Here is a 21,381-nt window from a genome sequence, read left to right as displayed (position 1 = left end):
CACTCCATTTTGCCCGAAACACGGCAAACGGACTCATCAGCGACGGTCTAGTGAAGTTGCTGTCTAGTCCCCGTGTGTCTGTGTGTCTGTCTGTGTAATATGCTAACGGCAAACGCTATGATGCAACTTTATGATCACTCGGTCACACGAGATCACGCCGAGGATCATCCTGCTGCAGATGCTGCTACCGCTGCTGCTTCCCTGACGTTGGCCTCATTAGCGTGTGTTCTGTTTGGTCTGCGTTTGTAACTGTTCTCTCGTTCCTCGCTCCAGCTCTCGGCAACATCGTCACTGATGATGAATTTGAAATGCGCTACGGATCTACAGACGATCGTGCGCGCCGTGTAGATGGCTATCACCGGCTGAGTTGTACCTCTATCTGTCTATCTATCTATCCCCGCGTCTAGCCGCGTGGTGGTGCTACGCACATTGTCGACCGAAAAATGATAATCGAAAACACGGAATCACGGAGAAGGAACCGGAGACAACTTCTGATCGGTGGCGACGGCGTCGTCGTCGTCATCTCCCGTGGAAGTGGGTCACGTGACAGTGCGCGCCACCCTGGATGCTGCTTAGCATAGCATCAAACGCTAACCCTGGCTAGTACGGGGTGTTGTGCCGGGTGTTGCTTAGTGTGGCGCGCTGCTGGACTCTCCTTTCGACTTTCACCTCGGTGTCGATGGAGGCACGCCTCACGGGCGACCCAAAGCCATGATGACCCATTAGTCCATTGGGCCTCGTAGCCAGTTTTATGTATTGCGTGTGTGTATGTGTGTACCTTCTAGCATAGACGCAAACGCAGTAGAAAGGTGAAAAGGAAGAAAGAAGTAAAGACCGGAGCTACGGGGCCTACGGTGCCATATATCTCATCGACAAATCACATTCTCTCTCCTCTCGATGAAGTGACTGTCCGTTTGTCAAATGTCAACCAAGCGTTCGATGTGTATCGGACATTCGGACTGGATGATGCTGCTGCCCCCCCAATTCGACGTCGCGGGTATCGACGGGATCTTGTTCGTCGCGATCGCTACTAGGTGGCCCATACGACGTTCCGAATTGACAAGCGTTGCGACGAGACACGCAACGAGCACAATGGCAGCACCGATCCCGAAAGAAAGCGGAATCTGAATACTAATCACCAGTCATCGCCAAATGGATGACCGTAACGAACCAAACGAAAAAAAAAAGAACCTGATTCGATGAATATTAATATTTCTTCCAATCGAACGAGCTTACAGTAACGACCACCGCCCAGTTTGTTTTCGTAGAGCTAGGCCAACCCAAGGGGAGTTTGATAGAATATCAAATATTGGAATGAAAGCTCGTAACGTTGACGTGAGATGCGAGCGAATTGAATTCAATTTCGAGTATCCACGGGGAACATTCGATACGGATTTTGTGGTCGCTTTTAACTCAACGGTGGCGCTAGAAGCACTTGAGAGTAACGGAAATACCAAGTCGATTCCTCATCACCAGTGCGAAAGGGCGCTGAATTAAAGGGCATCATTGATCACGATTGATACCATTTGTACCATACCCTTGATGATCAATCTAACGCATAACTCATCGCAATGCTTCCTTCTTCTCCCTGGTTACAGATGCCTCAGTTCCGTCGTTCTTCGGTAACAGTAGCGATCACTTCAAGCTACTCGATCAGAACGAGGATACGCTGCTGATCGGGGCACGGAATGCGGTCTACAACATCTCGATCGAGCAGCTGGTAGAGCTGAACGGTCAGCGTATCGTGTGGCCCTCGTCCGACGCCCATCGGGAACTGTGCATCCTGAAGGGTAAACAGGAACCGGATTGTCAGAATTACATTCGTGTGTTTGCGCGCGTCGCTCCGAATCGGTTGATGGTGTGCGGTACCAACTCCTACAAGCCACTGTGCCGGTATTACAATGTGCTGCCGAGCAATGGGACGATCGTGTACGACAACAACGAGCAGGAAGCGCAGGGACGCTGCCCTTATAATCCGCAACATAACAGTACCTACGTGTACACGAGCGATGGTCAGCTGTATTCGGCGACCGTGGCTGACTTTTCCGGTGCCGATGCCCTGATCTATCGGGAGACGCAACGTACCGAGCACTACGATAGCAAGCAGCTCAACCAGCCCGCGTTCGTCAGCGCGATCGAGCATAACGGGTACGTGATGTTTTTCTTCCGTGAGGTCGCGATCGAGTACATGAACTGTGGTAAAGCGATCTACTCGCGTGTGGCACGCGTCTGCAAGAACGACAAGGGTGGACCGTACCCGTTCCAGGATCGTTGGACATCGTACCTGAAGGCGCGCCTGAACTGTTCGATCCCGGGCGAGTATCCGTTCTACTTCGATGAACTACGTAAGTACCGCTGACCCTCTCTTGGAGTAGCTTATCTGGGACTCCCTTTTCACACCTGCTCTCTCTCTCTCTCTTTTATTCTCTTCCCCTTCTCCACAACAGAGGCTACAACGAAGACGATCAATGGAACGTACGGTGGTGATAGGAACCAGATCATCTACGCCATCATGACGACACCGGAGAATGCGATCGGTGGTTCGGCCGTGTGTGCCTTTTCGGTGCAGGACATACTGGAAGCGTTCGAGGGCCCCTTCAAGGCACAGCGAGACATTCACTCCAACTGGCTGCAGGTACCGCAGAGTGCCGTACCGGAACCGCGTCCTGGCAAGTGCGTCGATGATAGCCGCACACTGCCGAAGGCGTCTGTGAATTTCGTAAAGTCAAACAATCTGATGGACAGTGCTGTCCGGTCACTGCACAGTCGGCCCGTTTTTACGCGCGTCAGTCTCTACTATCGTCTATCGGCGATTGCGGTTGATCCGCAGGTACTAGCCCTGGATGGTCTCCGGTACGATGTGATTTTCGTCGGTACCAACGATGGTAAGGTGATCAAGTTCGTTAACATCCTGTCGGCGAACACATCGGACGATGTGCGGACGGTGGTGATCAGTGAAACGCAAGCGTTCCCACCCGGTACCAAGATCAGTGAGCTGACCATCTCGAAGCGCAACTCGGCACTGATCGTGATTGGAGCGGGCAAGATCGTTACACTGCCGCTGCACACCTGCCACGAGCACGGTTTCAAGACGTGCCGCAAGTGTTTGGATCTGCAGGATCCGTACTGTGTCTGGGATGATCAGAACCGGGAGTGCAAGACGATCGAGGAGGTGCGCTCGTCCGGTGCACCGATCGATCAGTTTTATCAGCGATTGGATGGGGAGCGCATTGGTGAGATCTGCCGGAAGTACGATCACCAGGAGCATCAGGCGGTACATCCGTACGAGGACAATGATGTTTATACGCGCGTCGATGGATCGGGTGCGGTGGAGAAACCGGACAAAACGTACGATCAACGTAATGTACTGATCGTGCACTCCAACCATGGAACGGTGGCATCGGTCGGACCAGAGGATATCGATAACGAGATTTCAATGTCTTCGATCGAAGGTGACGATCTAACGAATCGGATCATCAACACGCACCAGTACCACAGCAAAACAGGTAAGCGGACAGTGAGTGCCAAACGCAGAGCACAGTTGAGTAGAGCTGGTCCATTGGCACCTTGGCGTGAAGGTGTTGCGTTGCGATGTTGTTGGGTTATCGAAAGCTAGTTAGGGTGTTGTTCCCATGTGTGACACGTCATGAATGGAAACACCACACCCCCCAAGGCGGTGGCGACAACACATTCACTCTCAATCGCGTGGCTCAGCACACGACAGCAAAAGCAACGCGCGCGCTCATCGCGTTGTCGTGTGGGTTTGTTTTGGCACAATGTGGCGTCGCGGCCTACTTTCAGGCTAGGCGCGCTATTTGACTTAGCAGGGTTGGCGGGCCGCCCGCCCGCTCTGTGGAATTGTGAATGCATTTTATTATTATTTTTGTTCCTTCGCTTCGCCTTATTTTCCCCATTTCCTGACCGCCTTGGGGCTAGGTGACAACCATGGTAGTGGCCACATCGGCAGGCCAATTTGTGTTTTTAGTTTTGCAAAACGCCTGCCACGCAACGGTGAATTGTGAAGCGATATATTTTTGTGCATTCAACGCCGCCATTCACCGGGAATTGAACGCCGCTTGCTGCGTCGCTTTGATGGTGACAATTTGACGACGGTGCACGACGCTGTCGGCGTCATGTTGAGGTTATAAATTCGGACCCTTTGTTTTGCTTTGCATTATCGCGGTTTTATGAACGAACGGTTTCTTTAATTGCATTCTCCTCTCCAATTTCCCCTTCCTTTGTCTCTCCTGCAGATACGCTGGTGAACGAGGCCACACTGCAAATGGCGTCGGTCAATTTGTGGGTTTACGTTCTGGTCGCCGTGATCATACTGTTCATCGGGATGGGGATAGGTTACATGCTGACCAGACATAGCTTTATAAAAAAGTCACTTTCGGGGTGCGAGCACCGGAATCAATTGAGCTGGTAAGTGTTTTTGATTCTCTTTCTCTTAGCTTCTCCCCAAACGGATTACAGAGTGTACTGATCCTGTTCCTCCTCCCCACAGGCACAACGGGAAGAGCAGCCTGAGTATGCTTTCGCAGAACCGAACGAGCGGTAAGGACGTGAACCTGCTGATGAACACCTCGAACCAGTACCACACCCAGCAGCAGGCGATCGTGCAGCAGCTACAGCAGCACCATCAGAACAACTGCAAGGACAACATCGACTTCGACTACAAGGACCGGAGCGTCGAGTGCAAGAACTCGACCGAAAACCTCGAGAAGGACATCAGCAAGGGCATGGGCACGCTGCAGAAGGTGAAGAAGACCTACATTTAGAGGTGGCCACCACTAGCAAGGGTAGGGACGGTGGGGACCGCGGCGAGGGTAACAGACACGCCGACGCATCGCTGCTGCCGGTCAGCGTGATGGAAGACAGCGTTGTCCGTCTCCGCCGCGGATTTCCACGTCCCGTTCCGGTGTGCGGGCTGTGAGGCTAGGTGTTTGTGGGATTGGTGGCTCCCTGACAACTCACACTGAGAGAGGCTGGATCTACTTCTACTACTTCTTCTTCTTCTTCTTATGCTCTACACACACGGTGGCTCTGTCACGTGACGCTTACTCGGTGGTTGGTAACTTTCCTGATGCATTCTACTCTCGACTTTCTTCTGTCTGTGCATAACACTTTCTCACTGCAACTGAAGTCCATTGGCTTCCGTTTGGTGATTGGAGGCCCATTCTGTTCCACCGTCGTTCGATTTTGGATACTGTACAACCCAAAAATTAAACCAAGCAGTCCACAGATGGTTGCTCTGGTGAATGGGAATGGCCTACCTTGTCTTAACTACGCATGAAACTACGCTTCGCGAAACTATGTTTGCGCGATTGATGAAGCTTCTATCCGTCCACTAGTTAACACAACGGAGTCCCAGAGGGTCTCCATCTTTCCTTTATTTCGCATAACGCTTTGCACATCACGCGCGCGAAAATCATCGCCTCTTATCTGCTGCTATCTGCAGCATCTCTGCTTACCACGGCTGGTGCTTATCCTGTGCAATAACACCTCTTTAAAGGACGCAACTGCAACATTGTCCTTCCTCCAAAATCCTCCTTTGAAGCATGTGCACGAGGAGGATGCGGCTACAATTAACGGCAACACGCGTAGCAGCCATTTTGATTTTGTTTAACCATGCAACCATTCTGTTTTTCCCCGTTACCGTACCTACAGACGCGCCACTTGAAGACCTTTAAACCGTAGAAACGACTGCGCTTGTTCCGCTCTTAGAGCCAGGGTCAAAGGCAGCCGGCCAGCAAAGCAGACATAGAGAGAGAAAGGGAGAGATAGTAGAAAAGAGGGAAAGACAGTAAGATATGCGTAATGACACCTACCACTGAGTCCGTGTGTCATCTAAGAGCAACGAACGAACGAACGAACGAACGAAGCAAGAAGTATGATCCAGTCGAATCGCCCCATGCACCATGGCAACCGACAACCGCACCACCGCCACCGAGAACGATAAAAGTAAGAAAACGAAGCAAGCAATGAACAGGGAGGAGCAATTGAGATAAGTTGGTGCGAGAAGATCGAGACGCGATTGCGCGATAATGAGACACGAGAGTGAGACTGTGTGCCTAGCACAAACCCTTCTTCTTGCAAAAACAAAACCAGATGGCCTCCACGATCGAACAGATCAGCATCGAAGGGAAAGAGGGATCGCCTTTCGCCCCACCACAGCCATCAATAAGTGTGCATCCCATCAAATCGTAGTGTGTCTTAAGAAGGAACAGGAAACAAAATAGCAGAGGCCTTAAAAGCAAACGAGATCGAGTGGCAGGCAATAGTTAGGAACGAGGATTCCCGGGAGTAGGATTTGATTTTCAGATTTTTTATACTCCCCAGAACCGGAACCTCCCCTTCGCCGTCTTTCGGGGTCGACTCCAGCAAGCAAGCAAGCAGGAGGTCCCCTTTATGTCGTAAACTTATGATGCGTTCCAATACAACAACGCGAGCAGAGCTCGTACTAGGTACTCTATGGGGTAAGCGATAGGAAATGTGTGTGGCACTCGCATGACGACGAATGAATGATGATGTGAGTGAGGATGAGGAGGAGAGGTGCAAGCGCACCGGGCGTAGGTTTTAAGGGGAAGCAATCATGGAATTGATCTTTGATTTTTTTCATTACATTAATGACATCCATATTTGCGAAACATCCATAGCAGTAATAGTGGTAGTAGTAGCAGAAGGAAGAAGCAGATCCCTTGTACATATCTATCTGAACGTCAATCACAAAAGCAATAAGGTATAGGGCACGAATGTAGCTAAATATTTTAAAACTGTTTTTACTTTAAATTCGTTACGTGCGCAGCGAAAGTGAGAGACAGAGAGCCCAACAGTGACACACGTGATCGTCTCGCAGACGATCATCAATTTAGGTTAATACGATACGATGAGCTTACATGCAGCATATGGAATAGCCTCATGTACGCCACACAAACACACACTGCTGCTGATAGTAGAGATCGGTAAAGGAAGGGCTGCTGCTCCGGATTGCTCAAGAATCTCGAATCAAGAAATACTCTCCAGAGTATATCTCAATACTCTCTAGACACTTCCCCTTCCTCCGTCCCCTCGTGTTCGCACACGAGCGCATCATATTTAGGGTTTTATTATTTTGTTTAATATTCACTTATCGTAAGTTTGTCCCACCAGATTATTGTTTCGTTTCGGTTTCGTTTTTAACAAATAATTCTGTACGTCAGCGAATGCAGAGAAGCACCAGAAGGGGGTTCCTTTGTTTGTCCAATTGATGTGCACACTCCGAGGTCCGACATTACAGGGCTCTGTACAGGGCATCTATGCAACCCACTGTTCAACCACGGTCTCAGCCTAACAAGCATTACAGCCAGCAGCCACCGAAAACTGTTAGGGAAAAAGTCGAAACGAATAGGGTAGGGTTTAAGCGATCTACTCTCGAGCATGAAAAACGCGTAATGCAAACATGGAGCACGCGCCAACAATGTGATAAAGTATGAGTATTTTAGTTATTTTCTCCATTTTACTTGTTCGAGTGGCGTGCAGCAGCCACTCGAAGCTCGAAGCAGTGTGCGCGCATGTGTATGAGAGAGAGTGTGTGTGCTTGTTGAACGTTTTATTATTTTTTAATGGACTAATTTAATTTTTACACACTCCAGGGAAACTCTCCACGTACTCCTGCGTACGCGTTAGTAAGAAGCATTTTATGTTGTCAAATCCCTGCCGCGAGGTTGCCATCGCCTCGACGATCCATGAGGCGAATGCTCTCAGATCAAATCCAGAAAGCGTGGCAGGAAACGGAATTGTACATTTTTCGCATCATTTTATTATTAAATTGCGACTCGAGCATGGTTGAGATCGGCGATCAAGAGGCACGTGCAGACGGCGACAGCGCAGGAAGCACATGTAACACGTATTTAGGTACAAAACGTTTTTAGATAGAGCTTATTATTATATTTAGAGCAAAAGAACAAACAATCTGTACCAACAGGAGAGTCCCGGATATTGTATATATGCGAGAGAAATTGAAAAATAAAGATGAAAATCCTAAGGAAGTGCGTTGTTGATGTTCGGTTTGGCATCCGGATAGGCATCGTCATCGAGAAGTATTTCCCTCCAGTTTCGGATTTGAATGAAATGCAACCAAAAGAAAACACGGCAGATATTCGATTGAAGAGTGTTTAATCGTCTGTAAGTATTAAAAGTAGCGAATCCAATTATTAATTCACGATAAATAACCGGACTGTTGCTTGCCCTTTCTGGCGATCACGCGCAGTACGAGCAGTTGGTCCGTTATTTATAGCCAGTAATTAATAATTACAACAATACAATGCAACGCTATTCAGATTTTTATAAAACTACCTTTCTCGCCCGCTATCTCTTCTCATCGTTCAAAACCCAACTGAACTGTGTGTAACAGTTCACTTTCGAAAAAGACAACAAATAAGATACAAACCAGAGGCAACAGTGGCCCTCTGTAAGATTCTTCCAAACAAATTGGCAAGTAGTAGTAATAGTATTCGATTTCGATTTTGATGATTCGATTGTAAGGTAAGGCATCAACAACATGACATTTAACAACGCGTGTACCGACTATATGACTAGATGCAAACTCTATCGGCTTGCTCGCCGGCGGGTGCGAGCGAGGGGTTTTTGTCCACCCAACGCATGACGACCGCGCGACCGAGCATCGGAACGCAGATTTAAAACAAAAGAAAAAGACACGGGAACAAAATGGAACCGAAAACAACATAAAAGTAAGCAACGAAAAACACTGGAACAAAGGAAACCTCCTAGAACCTAACAGAAAACGTCCACCGGATCGCGCTGTTTTGCTGGAACTGAGCAGGATGGTCAGTTCCCGTATTGCTTTCCTTGTTTTTCTTCTTTTTGGTATCGCAGCTGTAGTAAACCGCTCGTACGGACGGGCTGTCCCGGTATACACGAACTCCTTACGTAACGTGGACCAACATAACTTACTGATACGCAAAGTGAGGTTATGTGAACCGGCCACCGGCAAAAGGGGGTGCCGCCTGAAGTGAAGAGTGCAGAAGAGTGCCAAATCTATCTACTAACACTACTAGTGATCTCAAGGTGATATGGTAGTGATGGTGGTGACGGTGGCCAAGGATGTGGCCAAGTGTCAAATGCGTTTCTAAACTCATAAACTCGAAACTCTTTTGCAGCCGCGTGCCGCGACTACTCTAAGCAGCACCATGGCCCGGTGGACTGAAGTAATCCCAATGGTGATGGTGAACCGCCTTCTCGCCGCTCATACCGAGCGCCATCAGGCCGGCCACGATCACGATCAGAATGATGATGGCGATATGTAGATCGCGCTTGTTCTCATCCTTGCTGCTAGCCCGCAGCATCGCCATCAGATCATCACCGGTTTGGCGTAACGAGTTACCACAGGCCCGCACCAGCTGGCCACCGAGCGATGGGATCGAGGGTTCGGGCGAACGGGTGCTGTGTCGATGGCGGCGCTGTTGCTGTTCACGCTGTTGATGCTGATCGTCCTCCGAGGTGGATTCACGCTTCGAACGAAGATGACGTCGGCGGCGTTGTGGGGCCAACGGGGTCATACCGTCCTCCTCCGATGGCACACTGCTCGGTCGCAGTAGGTATGGTGAGGCGGCTGCGGGAGGAATACCGTAGGCTAGGTAATCGGGATGGAAAGCGTATTGTGGCAGTGTTGGTAGAGGTGGTCGCACTGGCGGGGCTGCGGATCCTGTCGCAGTTGCCGCTGCTGGTGGTAGCTCAGTCGCGGTAGCAATCGCAACACCATCTACTACATCTACTGAGACCTCCGCAGCCTGCTGCTGCTTTTCTTCCACTGCTGGCTGCTGCTGAGCATCGTTTGACGTTTCATTCCGCGGTGCCGCAGCTTCCGTTTCCTTGGCAACGACCTGAGATGCTGCTGCTGCTGCTGCTGCTGAGGCTGCTGCCTGTGCAGCCCTTTGCTGCAGCTCCAGCTCTCGCTGACGGCCCTGTTCTGCTTCGATCGCGCGCTGAATCTCGAGCTCACGCAATCGCTGGTGTTCCTGTTCGCGTGCCCTCTGCAGCTCCATCTCGCGTATCCTTTGCTGTTCGAGATCTCGAGCTCGTTGCTGTTCCACTTCACGGGCACGCTGCAGTTCTAGCTCACGGGCCAGATGCAGCTCCCGTTCGCGCTCCCGGGCGCGTTCCAGCTCCTGCTCACGCTCCCGTAGCAGTTCGCGTTCCTTTTCACGCTGCAACTCACGCTCCTTCTCCTGTTGTTCCATCAGCAGTTGCTGCTGCTGCTGTGCGACCAGCAGCTGTTGCTGTTGGTTCTGTTGCTGAGCCAGCAGCATCTTCTGGTGTTCCTGCTGCTGCAGAATCTGTTCCTTGAGCTGCTGCGTTTCGTGTAGCTGTTGGCTTTGCTGTTCTAGCAGCTGACGCTGCTGTTCCTCCAGCCGTTGCTCCTGCAGCCGTTTCTGTGCCTCGTGCTGTTGGCGCAAATCCTCGAGCTGCTGCTGGTGCAACTTGTGCAGCTCGTCGATGTGGTGCTGTTCGGTCGTGCGCAGTCGCTCGACGATTTCCTCAATAACCGTGGGCGAAATCTCAACGTTGCGCAGTGGTTCGGGCGTGGCGGCCGACAGTCGACCATCGACAGATGTGCGACTCGTCGAACGGATCGTCGGGGTACGCAGTGAAGTACCGAGCGTCTCCACCGGGCGGATCTCTTCCTCCCGTCCGAGGCTGCTCGTACTCTTGCGCAAGCGTCGCTCATCTACCGTTCGCCTTGGTTCGGGTTTGCGTGCCTCATCCGAGACATACTTCTTCACCAGCTCCGCTATGTACTGATCATCGTCAAACTCCTCGAGCGGTTGCACGGTCAGCGATGCCTCGACGACGGACTCGTGGGCCAACGATGGTGTCGATACCTTGCGTTCGATCAGAATCGAAGCCGGCGTTTCTGGGCGGCTGCCGGAGCGCGAAGACTTGGGCCGATCGGACAGTGCCTTGGTGTTACCGTCCCGGAACCGATGCAGGGCTCCCTCGAGCTGTTCCGTATCGGCTAAACGGTTTGACGTTGCAGCCGCCGCCGCCGCTGCTGCCGCTTGTTCCGTAACAGCCGCTATCTCAGCGTCCAGGCCAAAGTCTTCCGAAACTGGATCGGTCTGGGTGGACGTATCCACTTCCTCGGCGTCGACCGAGACGACACGCTCGGCACCACCATCGAGATCGTGACGATCCGTACCATCGGGACGCCGCGGTTTGCGCGATGGACGCGGTGGTGGTGGTAACGGCCGGTCTTTCATCTTGTTCGCTACGTCCCGCTGTATCGCTGGTGGTGGAGGACGCTGTGGTGGCACCGGTCCTTCCAACACATCCTCATACTGGCCTACATCATCCCGGTTCTTCTGGGTGGTGGTCGGTTTCCTGGGGACAGAGGATCTGACGTCAGATATGGTCCATAGGAAGTACATATGCTGAGTGTTTAAGAAACTTACAGCTGCTGCTGACTGCCGGTAAGACTGGAGACAGACTTCCTACGTGGTGGACGGTTCGGGTTGATGGTGCTATAGTTACGCTGTGGCCGAACGGGGGACACCGAGTAGTTGTAGCTGGGCAGCGTATTGAACTGCCGCAACGGTGGTGCTGCATCGAGTGACCGGGTTGACTTACGGCGCCGTATCGGTGCCGGTGGCCTCGGTGGAGCTTCCTTACGTACGGTGGCATAGCTGGTGTAGGAAGAACACTGATTAGACCACGACGACAGACGAGGACGGACGAGCCCGGTCAGCTACATACCCGTTGTTTTCGGAAACTTCGTACGGATATGATCCTCTGGCACCTGGTGCAGCATCGATGATGCCACCGATCAGTGACTCAGCACCACGCGAAACGCGATCCATATCATCATCGTTGCTCAGTATCTTCGAACCGAGCTGAGACCGTGAACGGGAACGTCTCGGTGCCGGTTCCGGTATGGTGCCGAAGCTTTCTTCCCGAGCCAGCGGTACCTCCGCACGGTGAACAGTGACGTTCTGCTAGTGAGAAAGGAGTAGAAAGGAAAAGCCCAGCCCAGCGGATCGGGTCGGAGTTCCGCCCCCCAAAGAAAAATCCCCAAATGAGCGGCAGAAAAAAAAGAAAAAAACAAACAATCGTTAGCGGTTAGCACAGTTCGACGATGTGTCCTAGAGTCTAGAGTCGAAGGTCTCTCTACACGAGGGGTCCTCTGGAATGGTGGGCAATGGCTATTAGTTAAATGAAAGGATTACCGTGGGGAGTGATCCGGCGATGAAGTTATTGGAGATGGACTTTCCGACGGCGGTGAACCCGCCGGCGTTGGCGAATGAGTCTACGTCCGAGGGCGTCACATCACGGAAGCGCTTCTTGCGGCGTCTCGATGGTGGCGTCGGTGGTACAACCGAACCGGCCAACATGGCGCCCGCCTCACGCCGCAAGCTAGCATCGTCCTCGAACTCGTCATCCATGTAGCGAGTGGCCACGGACTGTAGCAGCTGCGGTTGCTCGCTACCATACTTCGTACGGCGCTGTCGATCGTAGTACGCCAGCTCATCGTCCTGCTCCTCGGTCTCGATGCGATCCAGATCGTTCTCTTCGTCGTACCCGGTCGCCGCAGCCTTACCCTTCGCTTTGCGATTCGGACGATCCGGTGGGAACGTACGGTAACTGTCGGTGAAGTCTTGCCGATTGGAAACGTCATCCGATTCGAAGCTAGGCTGATAGTATCGCCGCAAACCATCGGCATCCTCGTCGTAGTAATCGTACCGGTCCATATCGGCCAGCGCATTCTTGGGGTGGCTCAAACCCTCCTTGATGGCCGAACTGATGTACTCGCCCATCTGAATGTTATCCTTCGAGATGCCCTTCTGGCGCAGGAAGAACTCATCATCGTCGATCTCCTCCAGTACGCCCTTACGGCGCCGCACACTGGAACTGCCCGATGATTGGCATTCCTGGTTGGTGTAGGGTGTGGACGAGCGTCGCTCGTGCTCCTTCTCCGCCCGCTGTCGGCTCAGCTCGAGCAGATACTGAGCCTGCTCGCGAACTTCCTGATCAATCTCGTCGTTCTCCTTGGCCACCAGCAGCCGTTCCTCTTCGTCGAGCAAATCCAGATCGTTACTGTTCATGTCGATGTTCTGGCGAATCTTCTGGCCGAGCGCGCTAGCCCAGAACTGTTTCTCCTCTTCCGAGGCCAGATCCGACTCCTGGCGTTCCATCGGTGGTTTGCGCTTCATGAACTCATCGTGCCGTGCTGCCGACAGCAGGTGGATCTCACGGTTCTCCTTATCGTACTCTTCGAGCTGCTTCTGCTCTTCGGTCACAGCCACCAGTTCTGGGCCCTCGAATTCAGCTCGCTCCAACTCCTGGCGCATACGGCGCTCGACGGATGTCTCTCGATCATCCAGCTCGCTACCGGTGTACTGCAGGAACCGGCTGCTACCAGCATCCTCCGATGACTTTTCGGACGTCCAGCGTGACACCAGTGTCGGTCCCTGGCCGCGCGTGGTCTTGGCGGTCTTGGTGAACTCCAGTGGTGGTGGTGTACCGGCGCGCACACTAGCCTGTCCACTGGGCGCGGACTTTTGGCGCTTAAACTTATCGAACAGTCGTGGGTACGTGCTAAAGTCGGTATAGTTGATCTTCGTGGCCGGTCGTCCACCTGCATCATCGACCGGTCCCAGTGTCGAGACGTCCGACGGTGAAGCAGCACTGGTAGCGGCAGATGGTGACGGTTCCTTCATCGATTTACTGCGCGTCAGCTTCATCTTCTCAGACATTTTGCCAAAGTCTGGCTTCTCCGTGAGGAATTTGGGCATTTCCGGTCGCTTAAACTTGGACATGTCCGGACCGCGCAGCTTGGGCATTTTAGGTTTGGAGATCTTGCTGAAATCAGGACGCTTAAAGTCTGGCTTCTGTATCTTGGGCATGTGGATGTTCTTGAGCTTCGCAAATTTGCTGCCCGATTTCGCGCTAGCATCAGCGGTGGCACCATCCTGTTCCTCCTCGGCAGCCACCACTTCAGGACTCTCCGCAGTAGCAGCAGCAGATGCCACCTCGGCCTCAGGCTGCTCCACTTCATCCTTCGGTACGGCCAGCGTAAAGTCTAGCTTCTCCAGTTCGGGCGTCGTAACCACCTCGGGGCTAGCGAGCGGAGCGGCAGTGTCTTTGCCATCCTTCTTGAGCTTAATGTTTGACATCTTCGTCTTGAAGCGATCCGTTTGCTGCATCAGCTTCTTCTGCAACGTTTTGCCACCTTCCTGCGCCTTGGCCATGGCTTGCTTACCGCTCTCCTGGGCCTTTGCCATCGCCTGTTTGCCACTGCTCTGTGCCTTCGCCATGGCTGCCTTCATTTTGCTCGCCTTCGGTTCATCGGTCGCAGCACCAGTTGTGGCTCCCTCAACCCCCTCACCGGTAGCAGGCACCGAGGACACGCCGCCGGCAGCCTCAGCATCCGACGATGGTTGATTAAAGAAGCGATCCTCGATCGACTTCTGCAACTCCTCCATGCTGACCGTATCACCTTCATCGCCCGCCGGAACGCGCAGGAACGAGGAGTTCGAAAGCTTACGCTGCTGTCCATCCGCTGGCTGTAATCGCGAACCGGGGACCGGCTCTCCGATGGGCTCGTACTCGTGATCACTACGAGAGAAAAAAAAGGGAAAAGAACATGTTACCAAGGTCATTGTCAACGACTACGCTGTTACTAGAATGCTGCTTAGAAGCCATTGAAGCGAAACACACGTACGCATACTTAGATATCGTAATATCCCACACCCTATTCCCCGGTTCTGTTAAGCTCTTACCGATGCTCGTACGGATCGCGCCTCGGAGCATCCCCACCAGTCGGTTTGTAGCGCTGCAACAGCGAGGAACGCTCCAGACGAGCACTGTCCAGGCTACGCTGGCTGGTGGATCTAGTTCGCGGATCGGCACCAACCATCGGTTGTTGCTGCTGCTGCTGCTGCTGACCACCAGCTGCAACGGCAGTCGACGCACTCAACGGCCTGGGCGTATATTTATCCAACAATGACGGTCTATTCGATCTACGGAAGTCCAGACTTCCCTGACTTCTATGATGTTCCTTCGCCGATCCCGACCCAGTGCCAGTGCCAGCGCCAGACCCAAGCGACGAGCTGATGGCTTCCTGTGAGCCCGCCCTAGGACCGTATCGCTGGAGAAGCTTCGATTGACTTCGGTTGACGGAAGCGACGCCACTTGTACCACGGTCTAGGCTTTGGTAGCTGTTTGATAGACCACGTGCGGACGAACCCAGCGCACCCTGACTTCCGTAAGGAGTTCCACCCGATCGAGGACGACCGAGCGAGGTGCTGCGCTGCTGTGCCTGTTGTAACTGCTGCGTCTGCATGGTCGCCGCGACACTGTAGTGATCGAGATGGCTCGCCAAGTCTATCATCTCTTCCTCGGTGGTGTCTGCTATTGCGGCATCGTTGGTTGCCGTTGAGCTGCCCGGAGCACCACCCTTGCCAGCGGCCTTCAGCGCAGCGGCCGTCTTCTTCTTTTCGTCCTTTAGCCGCTTCTTTTCGTCGCGCTCACGACGCTTTTCGTCCTCCTTCACTCGCTTTTCCTCTTCCTTCAGCCGGCGCTCGTCTTCCTTTCGCAACCGGTCTTCCTCATCCCGGGCACGCTTCTCCTCTTCCTTGCGTCGCTTTTCCTCCTCCTTGCGTTGCCGTTCCTGGTCGTCGTGGGCACGCTTATCCGCTTCGCGCTGACGGCGCTCCTCATCACGTTTGCGCTTTTCTTCCGCTGCTTGCCGGCGTTTCTCTTCGTTTTCGGCCTGTTTGCTCGACTGCGTGCTGGCCGTACTGCGACGGCTATCGAGCAGGGAGGGACCGGCGGTGGTACCGGGTACGGTCAGTGTCGCACCGGTCGCTGGCGTGACGTTTTGCTTCGGTACGAACGTTGGATGGTAGGTAAAGTCTCGGCGTTTTAGCTTCCGATCCGGGGGTAACGCTTCGATCCGTTCCTCCATATCGTCACCTTCTATCGCCTGGGGGATGGTGAAGGCGGCCAGTTGCTCGAACGCATCCGCTAGCCCATGCTTAACCGGATGCTGGTGCCGTTGGGTGGCTAGCTTCCTCAGTTCCGCACGATCGGTAAACTCGGTCAGGTCGTCCAGATTGTCATTCGCGAGGGTATTTTTAGTGGTTGGAGTTGGTGGCAAGTTTCTCAGGTCAGTCATGCTACGGCGGCTGCTCATATCGCTTATACCGGGTAGCTGCAGCGTATTCGTCGTCGTCTGTGACGTCGTCGTCGTCGGTCGTTGTGGATGATGAAGGTTGTGATTGGACGCCCGAACCGGGTCCGGGTTCGAAGCGCTTCCGTAATGATCCATGCGGTCTCTGGTGCTGAACAATGGCGGTGAGGGTTCTTTCGGTGGCTCGGATGATACGGATTGCTTGACGGATGGTGCGGCGAGTATCGTGGTGATGGTGGGAATGGCTATACTCACGATGTTCGCGGTCGGTCCTGCTGCTCCTGGTATTCCAGATGCTCCTAGTGTTGCCCCTGCTGCTGGTGCTACTGGCCCTTTACCTCCCGATTGCAAATCCTTACGAATCGGCTTCACCGGTGGTCCGGTTATTGCCGGTGCCGGCTGGACTCCCGCACTCTGATTTGAAGTCACCGAAAGAGTCTTACCATCGAAGGGTGACTTACTGCTGGCGTCCAACGGCTGCTGCTGCTGTTGGACCGGTGCCGGTGTCGGTGGTACAACGCTAACCATCGGCAGCGGCAGGGCGGACGCAATATTACCCAGTACCGGTTCTGCCACAGCACTAACCATGGGTAGCGTTTCCTGAGTGACCGGTTCCGTTGGTTCCGGAAGCTTTCGCTGTGAACCACGGCCCGATGCTACGCCTTTTCGCCCAGCAAGACCACCACGCGAAAGGCTCGACGATCGACTCCGTATGTCCCGATAGTAATCGAAATGATCCGCTCCATAGTCAGCGATTTCGGTGCGTGATGAGGCCAAACTTTGTACCGGCCGCTCGGAAGCCGGCTGATGGGGCAGATGCTGCTCACTACCGTACCCCGCTCCATAGCCCTTGGCGGCTTCCAGCGCTTGGTTCCGATCGAGCGATTTACCGAACCGTGGCGTGTACTTGGACAGCAGTGACGAACGCTGGACACGCTCCGGTTCGAGGCTGGTGCCCCGGTTAAATCTGGCCACCGGTGTACTCTCGCGTACCGACAGTCCGGTAAACTCTTGCGAGTTGTTCACCGTCGGATTGTAGCGCTGGAGTAGCTTCGAGTTTTCCAGACTCCTTTGGCTGCTGTAGCGTTGCTGATCGTTGGCATTTGCCGACAACGCATCACCAAGTCTCGCTCCGTCCTGCCCGCCCGCTGGTGGTTGATTCTCATCGAGAGAGTTGGGCTGATGGTAGTACCGCTTTAGGAGCTTCGATTGGTCCAGGCTTCGCTGGCTAGAGGAACGGTTTGGTAGTTGAGCGTTCGGGGCCGCTCCGACATTGCTACCACCACCAGTGCCACCAGCACTTCCGAGTGGTTTCGGTTGGTAACGTTGCAGGAGCGAAGAGTGCTGCAGACTTCTCTGGCTTGTCGATTTGGTAATGCTGGGCGATGCGTGCACGTCCAGTGACGCCGACGTCGACATTGGGTCCTGTGAACCGGTTTTCGGTTGGTAACGCTCGAGCAGCGACGATCGCCGCTGGGACGTCTGTGAGTTTAGTGCTTGCATCGACATGGTATCAAACTGGATGGTGCCACTGGGTTCCTGGTAATTCACACGTGTCACGTGTGACACGACCTTTCAACAACTGCTTTACACTATTCTCACGCGTGCGTAGGAACGAATAGGAACAGTACACGTTTGCTGTTTTTTTGTGTGGAATGAGAGAAAAAAAACCAAAAAAAAATTCACCAATATAACCCATTTGGTGTGTGCCCTTAACCGGCCGGAAGTGTGACCGCGGTGGCAAATTATTTGGCAACCTTCTCCGGGATGCTGCCACATCCTGTCATTAACATTGTAGACACAGCATCATCATACTTATAACGCACGGTGATCACACGATCTACATCACTAACTTATGACATCCCTTGATGTCCCTATACGATCCGTACTCCTACATGGCATGAATCGTGTCGGATTTTATTTTAGTGTCCCAGCTGACGCAGCGCGAAAGGATCAAGCAATGTGCGTGTATGAAAGAGATACAGCAGTAACAGAGAAAGAAAGAGAGAGTGAAAGAGAAGCAGGAGAACACTATAATACTAGCCCCTTTCGTTCACTTGTCAAGCGGGGACACCGGGGACACTAGGGACTTATTTTTGGACTGGGCCGAGGGCTGAGCTCTGGGCGTCCGAAACGCTCTCTCTCTCTTTCGCTCTCTTAACGGCCTCTCGGCAGTTCTATACAGGTCATCATCCACTCTTAAGTGTACGGCAATGGATAAAACTGCCTCGACCACTAGAAGAAGAAGTACTTTAAGGACTCTCGATTGTTCCACAAGAAAAACTAGTATCGCAAGTGGTCACATTAATCTAGGAAATGTAACGCTTCACTGACTTGCGGCATTCGAGTACAACTTCGAGTCCATTTAGAGTCCGAAAATTCTTCAGGATATCAACTTAACACCTGAAGCCGTTCTAGTTCACTAAATACTATCCATTGTTGACTAGTGAGGATTGCACTAATAACCGCATAGATCACACACTGATCATCACGCACAAACACTAGTAGCTTCTGAAATGTAGTTATTCCAGATTCCCTTTTTAATCGATTCGATTGATCGCGTTTAAAAAAGGATTGCCCACCCCAACCCTTACATCACTATGCCCTACACTGTGTGTGTGTGTGTCACAGGAACGTCACAAAGGTTGGAACGGGGGAGGGAAATGAATCCCAGAAAGCAACAGAAGAAAAAAAATGGTGGAAAAACTGAAGAACGATCGTTCGAAGAGAGACTTGGGGTGTCGCGGCCGCGGATTCTTCAGTCGAAGCACTGCAACAACAACAACAGTAGCAGTACGAGCACCAGCAACGACGGCACCGTCGTTGTTGTGCACGCCAACATTTTCCGTTCGACACTGGCAGTATATCCGCTGGTGGTTCTGCTTGCTCGACATAGTCGATCCTGACCGTTCGGCTTATGATGACGACGACCACGACGACGACGACGACGGCCACGACGATCGGTTGGTCGTTGGCCACACCGCTCAGTCCATCGTCGTCGTGCGGCTATATTTAAGATGTCCAACCGTGATCGTGGCGTTCGCTGTTTGCGCCTCTGATCTACCGCTTGGCCGATTTGTTTGAAGCTTGAGTGAGCTTCTCCTCCCTGTTCTTGGACCTAAGGAGGATTGCTCCTCCAATCAATTCTAACGAATGATCGTCGCATCTCACAACACACTACAACAACGTCGTCGTCGTTGTGGTAGTTGTTGGTGTTGTTGGCGATATGGGGAATGTGCATTACAATGAATACCGACTTGGTGGACTGTGCTCTGTGTGGACGGTGGACATGGTTTGCGAATATTTAGGCGTTGAGATATCAAGAGAGAGAGGCAGAGAGACAAAGGAATGTAGCAAAGTTAAGATTCCCTTGCTATTGATATAAGAAGGCGGGAGGACAAGGATCGGCAATAACCTTGAAGAGTTGGATGACATTCTCAAGAGAGGGACCATTTACAAAACAGGGATTTGCATTTTAGCTGACAGTAAAGGCATTTTATATAAAAAAAAAACACAGTCACTGGACAATCATACTCAACGCGTACACATACACACTATTCCGACTATTCACTACACACAAAAAAGTTTGAGTTTATGGGTTCTGTAGGAAGGTAGATAAGTTCACCTGTCAATCTCACACCTCCCTACGCCAACACTAGACTGAGGCCGCTTTGAAACGAATCACGGGCATGGCTTATGCCCGAACTCGACCGACAAATAGCAGCACCAACAACTACACCATCCTTCCCCTACCGGTAAGATATGGTACCACCATTCGATTACCATCCATTAGAAGGTGCCAAAAACCTGCATCATGTTGCAGGAGACACTTAGCGGACTACGGACGGGACGTGTGCATTGCGACACATCGACTTCAGTTGACTCATTCAACCCACCCCGCCCAGCAAGTAGTTCGGCTAGTTAACGCTAGTTAACAGACCGTACCATCCACCAAAGGCTGTTCTCAAATTTCGTGCTCCGAGTCCCATTCATGAGAGGAGCTAAGCCAACACACCTATAACGCACCGACCACTACCGATGTGACCGATCCGCCGGAACTTGTTCGCGAATAATGTTTTGCGAAACATCCCCAGAGAGAAAGAGATCACAAGGGTTGGTCTGTGTCGCGGGAGCCATTCCGTACGGATGGTTTCGCTCAACCACGAAAATAGATCATCAACAACAACGACCACAACGACGACGACAATAACGACGTTGGCTTCACTCTGGTGAGTGAGTACTTTATGGGGTTATTCTTAGCGTAAACGGGACCGCCGACGAACGATCTACCGTGGTTTTAGCATGTATGTACAGGTTGACGCAAGTAGTAGGCTCATTGTTGGCTCATATCTACCGGCGACACGCGGTGCGGATTGAGCGGGAACCACTACCCCAATCTACTAGTTGAAGCTTAATGCTTGGAGCTAGAGCAGCAGCAACAGCCACGGCACCGTGGCAAGCGAAGCAAGTGGCGAATACCAAGTTCCTTTACGTACCTCATTTTAGACCAGCGAGTGTCAACCTTCGACTCCGGTTCCGGTACCGATCCTGGTGTGGCGACTTCCGTTGTTACGTTCGGTTTAGGCTCCTCGGTGCGAGCTGCTGGTTGCTGCTTTTGTTGTTCCCGTTCGGCGAGCAGATGCTCCTCTGCTGGTGTTAGCTCGAGCTCCTTGCTACATTCTGCCACCGGTGGTAAGTCCGAGGTTTCCTTCAGTGAATCCTGCTTCTTGGCGGGCGATGGACCACCGCCGTCGACACTGCCCGTATCGCTCTCCTCGGCCAAAGTGGACAACTGCGTGGTACGGCGTGCCTCCTCATCGGACGATGTTGAATCGATCGAAGAAATGGGAGCTAGAAGACCCTTGCTACCGATCACCGTCCTACCGGCGACCGGTTCTCGCTCGTCCTCGGATGATTGCTGCAGGATCTCATCGAGATGCTTCCGGCGTCCGAACATATCATCGACGAACTTCTCGTCCTGTAGCTGCAACGATATCTTGATCTTCTCGTTGCCAAGCATTTCTCCCAGAATTGGATCCAAGCCTTCTTGGATGTGCTCTTGACGTTTCAACTTCTCGCCCGTCGGTTCGCTGACGGTTGCCGTTGACACTTCCTGTGGTGGTTGATCCTGGGGCTGATAGTACTCGATGTCTTCGTAGTGATGTTCCTTCTTCTTGCGCGGCGCTTTCGGA

General features: G+C 52.6%; 2 protein-coding genes across 13 annotated transcripts in view; one reads left to right on the top strand and one right to left on the bottom strand.

Moving 5' to 3' along the window:
* LOC125957861 (semaphorin-1A) overlaps positions 1-8,021 on the top strand; it is a 79,745-nt gene extending 71,724 nt beyond the window's left edge. For both annotated transcript variants that reach the window (XM_049690867.1, XM_049690868.1), the window contains exons 4-8: positions 1,599-2,345; positions 2,448-3,506; positions 4,254-4,425; positions 4,508-4,760; positions 5,671-8,021. In XM_049690867.1, coding sequence (XP_049546824.1) covers positions 1,599-2,345; positions 2,448-3,506; positions 4,254-4,425; positions 4,508-4,760; positions 5,671-5,700 — 2,261 coding nt within the window. In that variant the 3' untranslated portion in view covers positions 5,701-8,021. The remainder of the gene's footprint in view (positions 1-1,598; positions 2,346-2,447; positions 3,507-4,253; positions 4,426-4,507; positions 4,761-5,670) is intronic.
* Positions 8,022-8,146: 125 nt separating this feature from the next.
* Positions 8,147-21,381, bottom strand: part of LOC125957848 (microtubule-associated protein futsch) — a 21,059-nt gene continuing 7,824 nt past the window's right edge. For 6 of the 11 annotated variants that reach the window (XM_049690847.1, XM_049690851.1, XM_049690850.1 and 3 more), the window contains 5 exons: positions 20,686-21,381; positions 12,225-14,613; positions 11,755-11,990; positions 11,454-11,684; positions 8,147-11,382 (listed from right to left, as the gene is read on the bottom strand). The exon at positions 20,686-21,381 is cut by the window's right edge and continues 953 nt beyond it. In XM_049690847.1, coding sequence (XP_049546804.1) covers positions 9,180-11,382; positions 11,454-11,684; positions 11,755-11,990; positions 12,225-14,613; positions 20,686-21,381 — 5,755 coding nt within the window. In that variant the 3' untranslated portion in view covers positions 8,147-9,179. Of the gene's footprint in view, positions 11,383-11,453; positions 11,685-11,754; positions 11,991-12,224; positions 14,614-14,777; positions 17,828-18,783; positions 19,065-19,604; positions 19,674-19,723; positions 20,584-20,685 lie in introns of those variants that run through there. The other 5 variants (XM_049690844.1, XM_049690845.1, XM_049690846.1 and 2 more) reach the window with 5 other exon arrangements.

Source organism: Anopheles darlingi, chromosome 3, assembly GCF_943734745.1.
Source record: "Anopheles darlingi chromosome 3, idAnoDarlMG_H_01, whole genome shotgun sequence".
Lineage (NCBI taxonomy): Eukaryota > Metazoa > Arthropoda > Insecta > Diptera > Culicidae > Anopheles > Anopheles darlingi.
The sequence above is the reverse complement of the archived record's forward strand: the minus strand, read 5'-3'. Positions and strand labels throughout refer to the sequence as shown.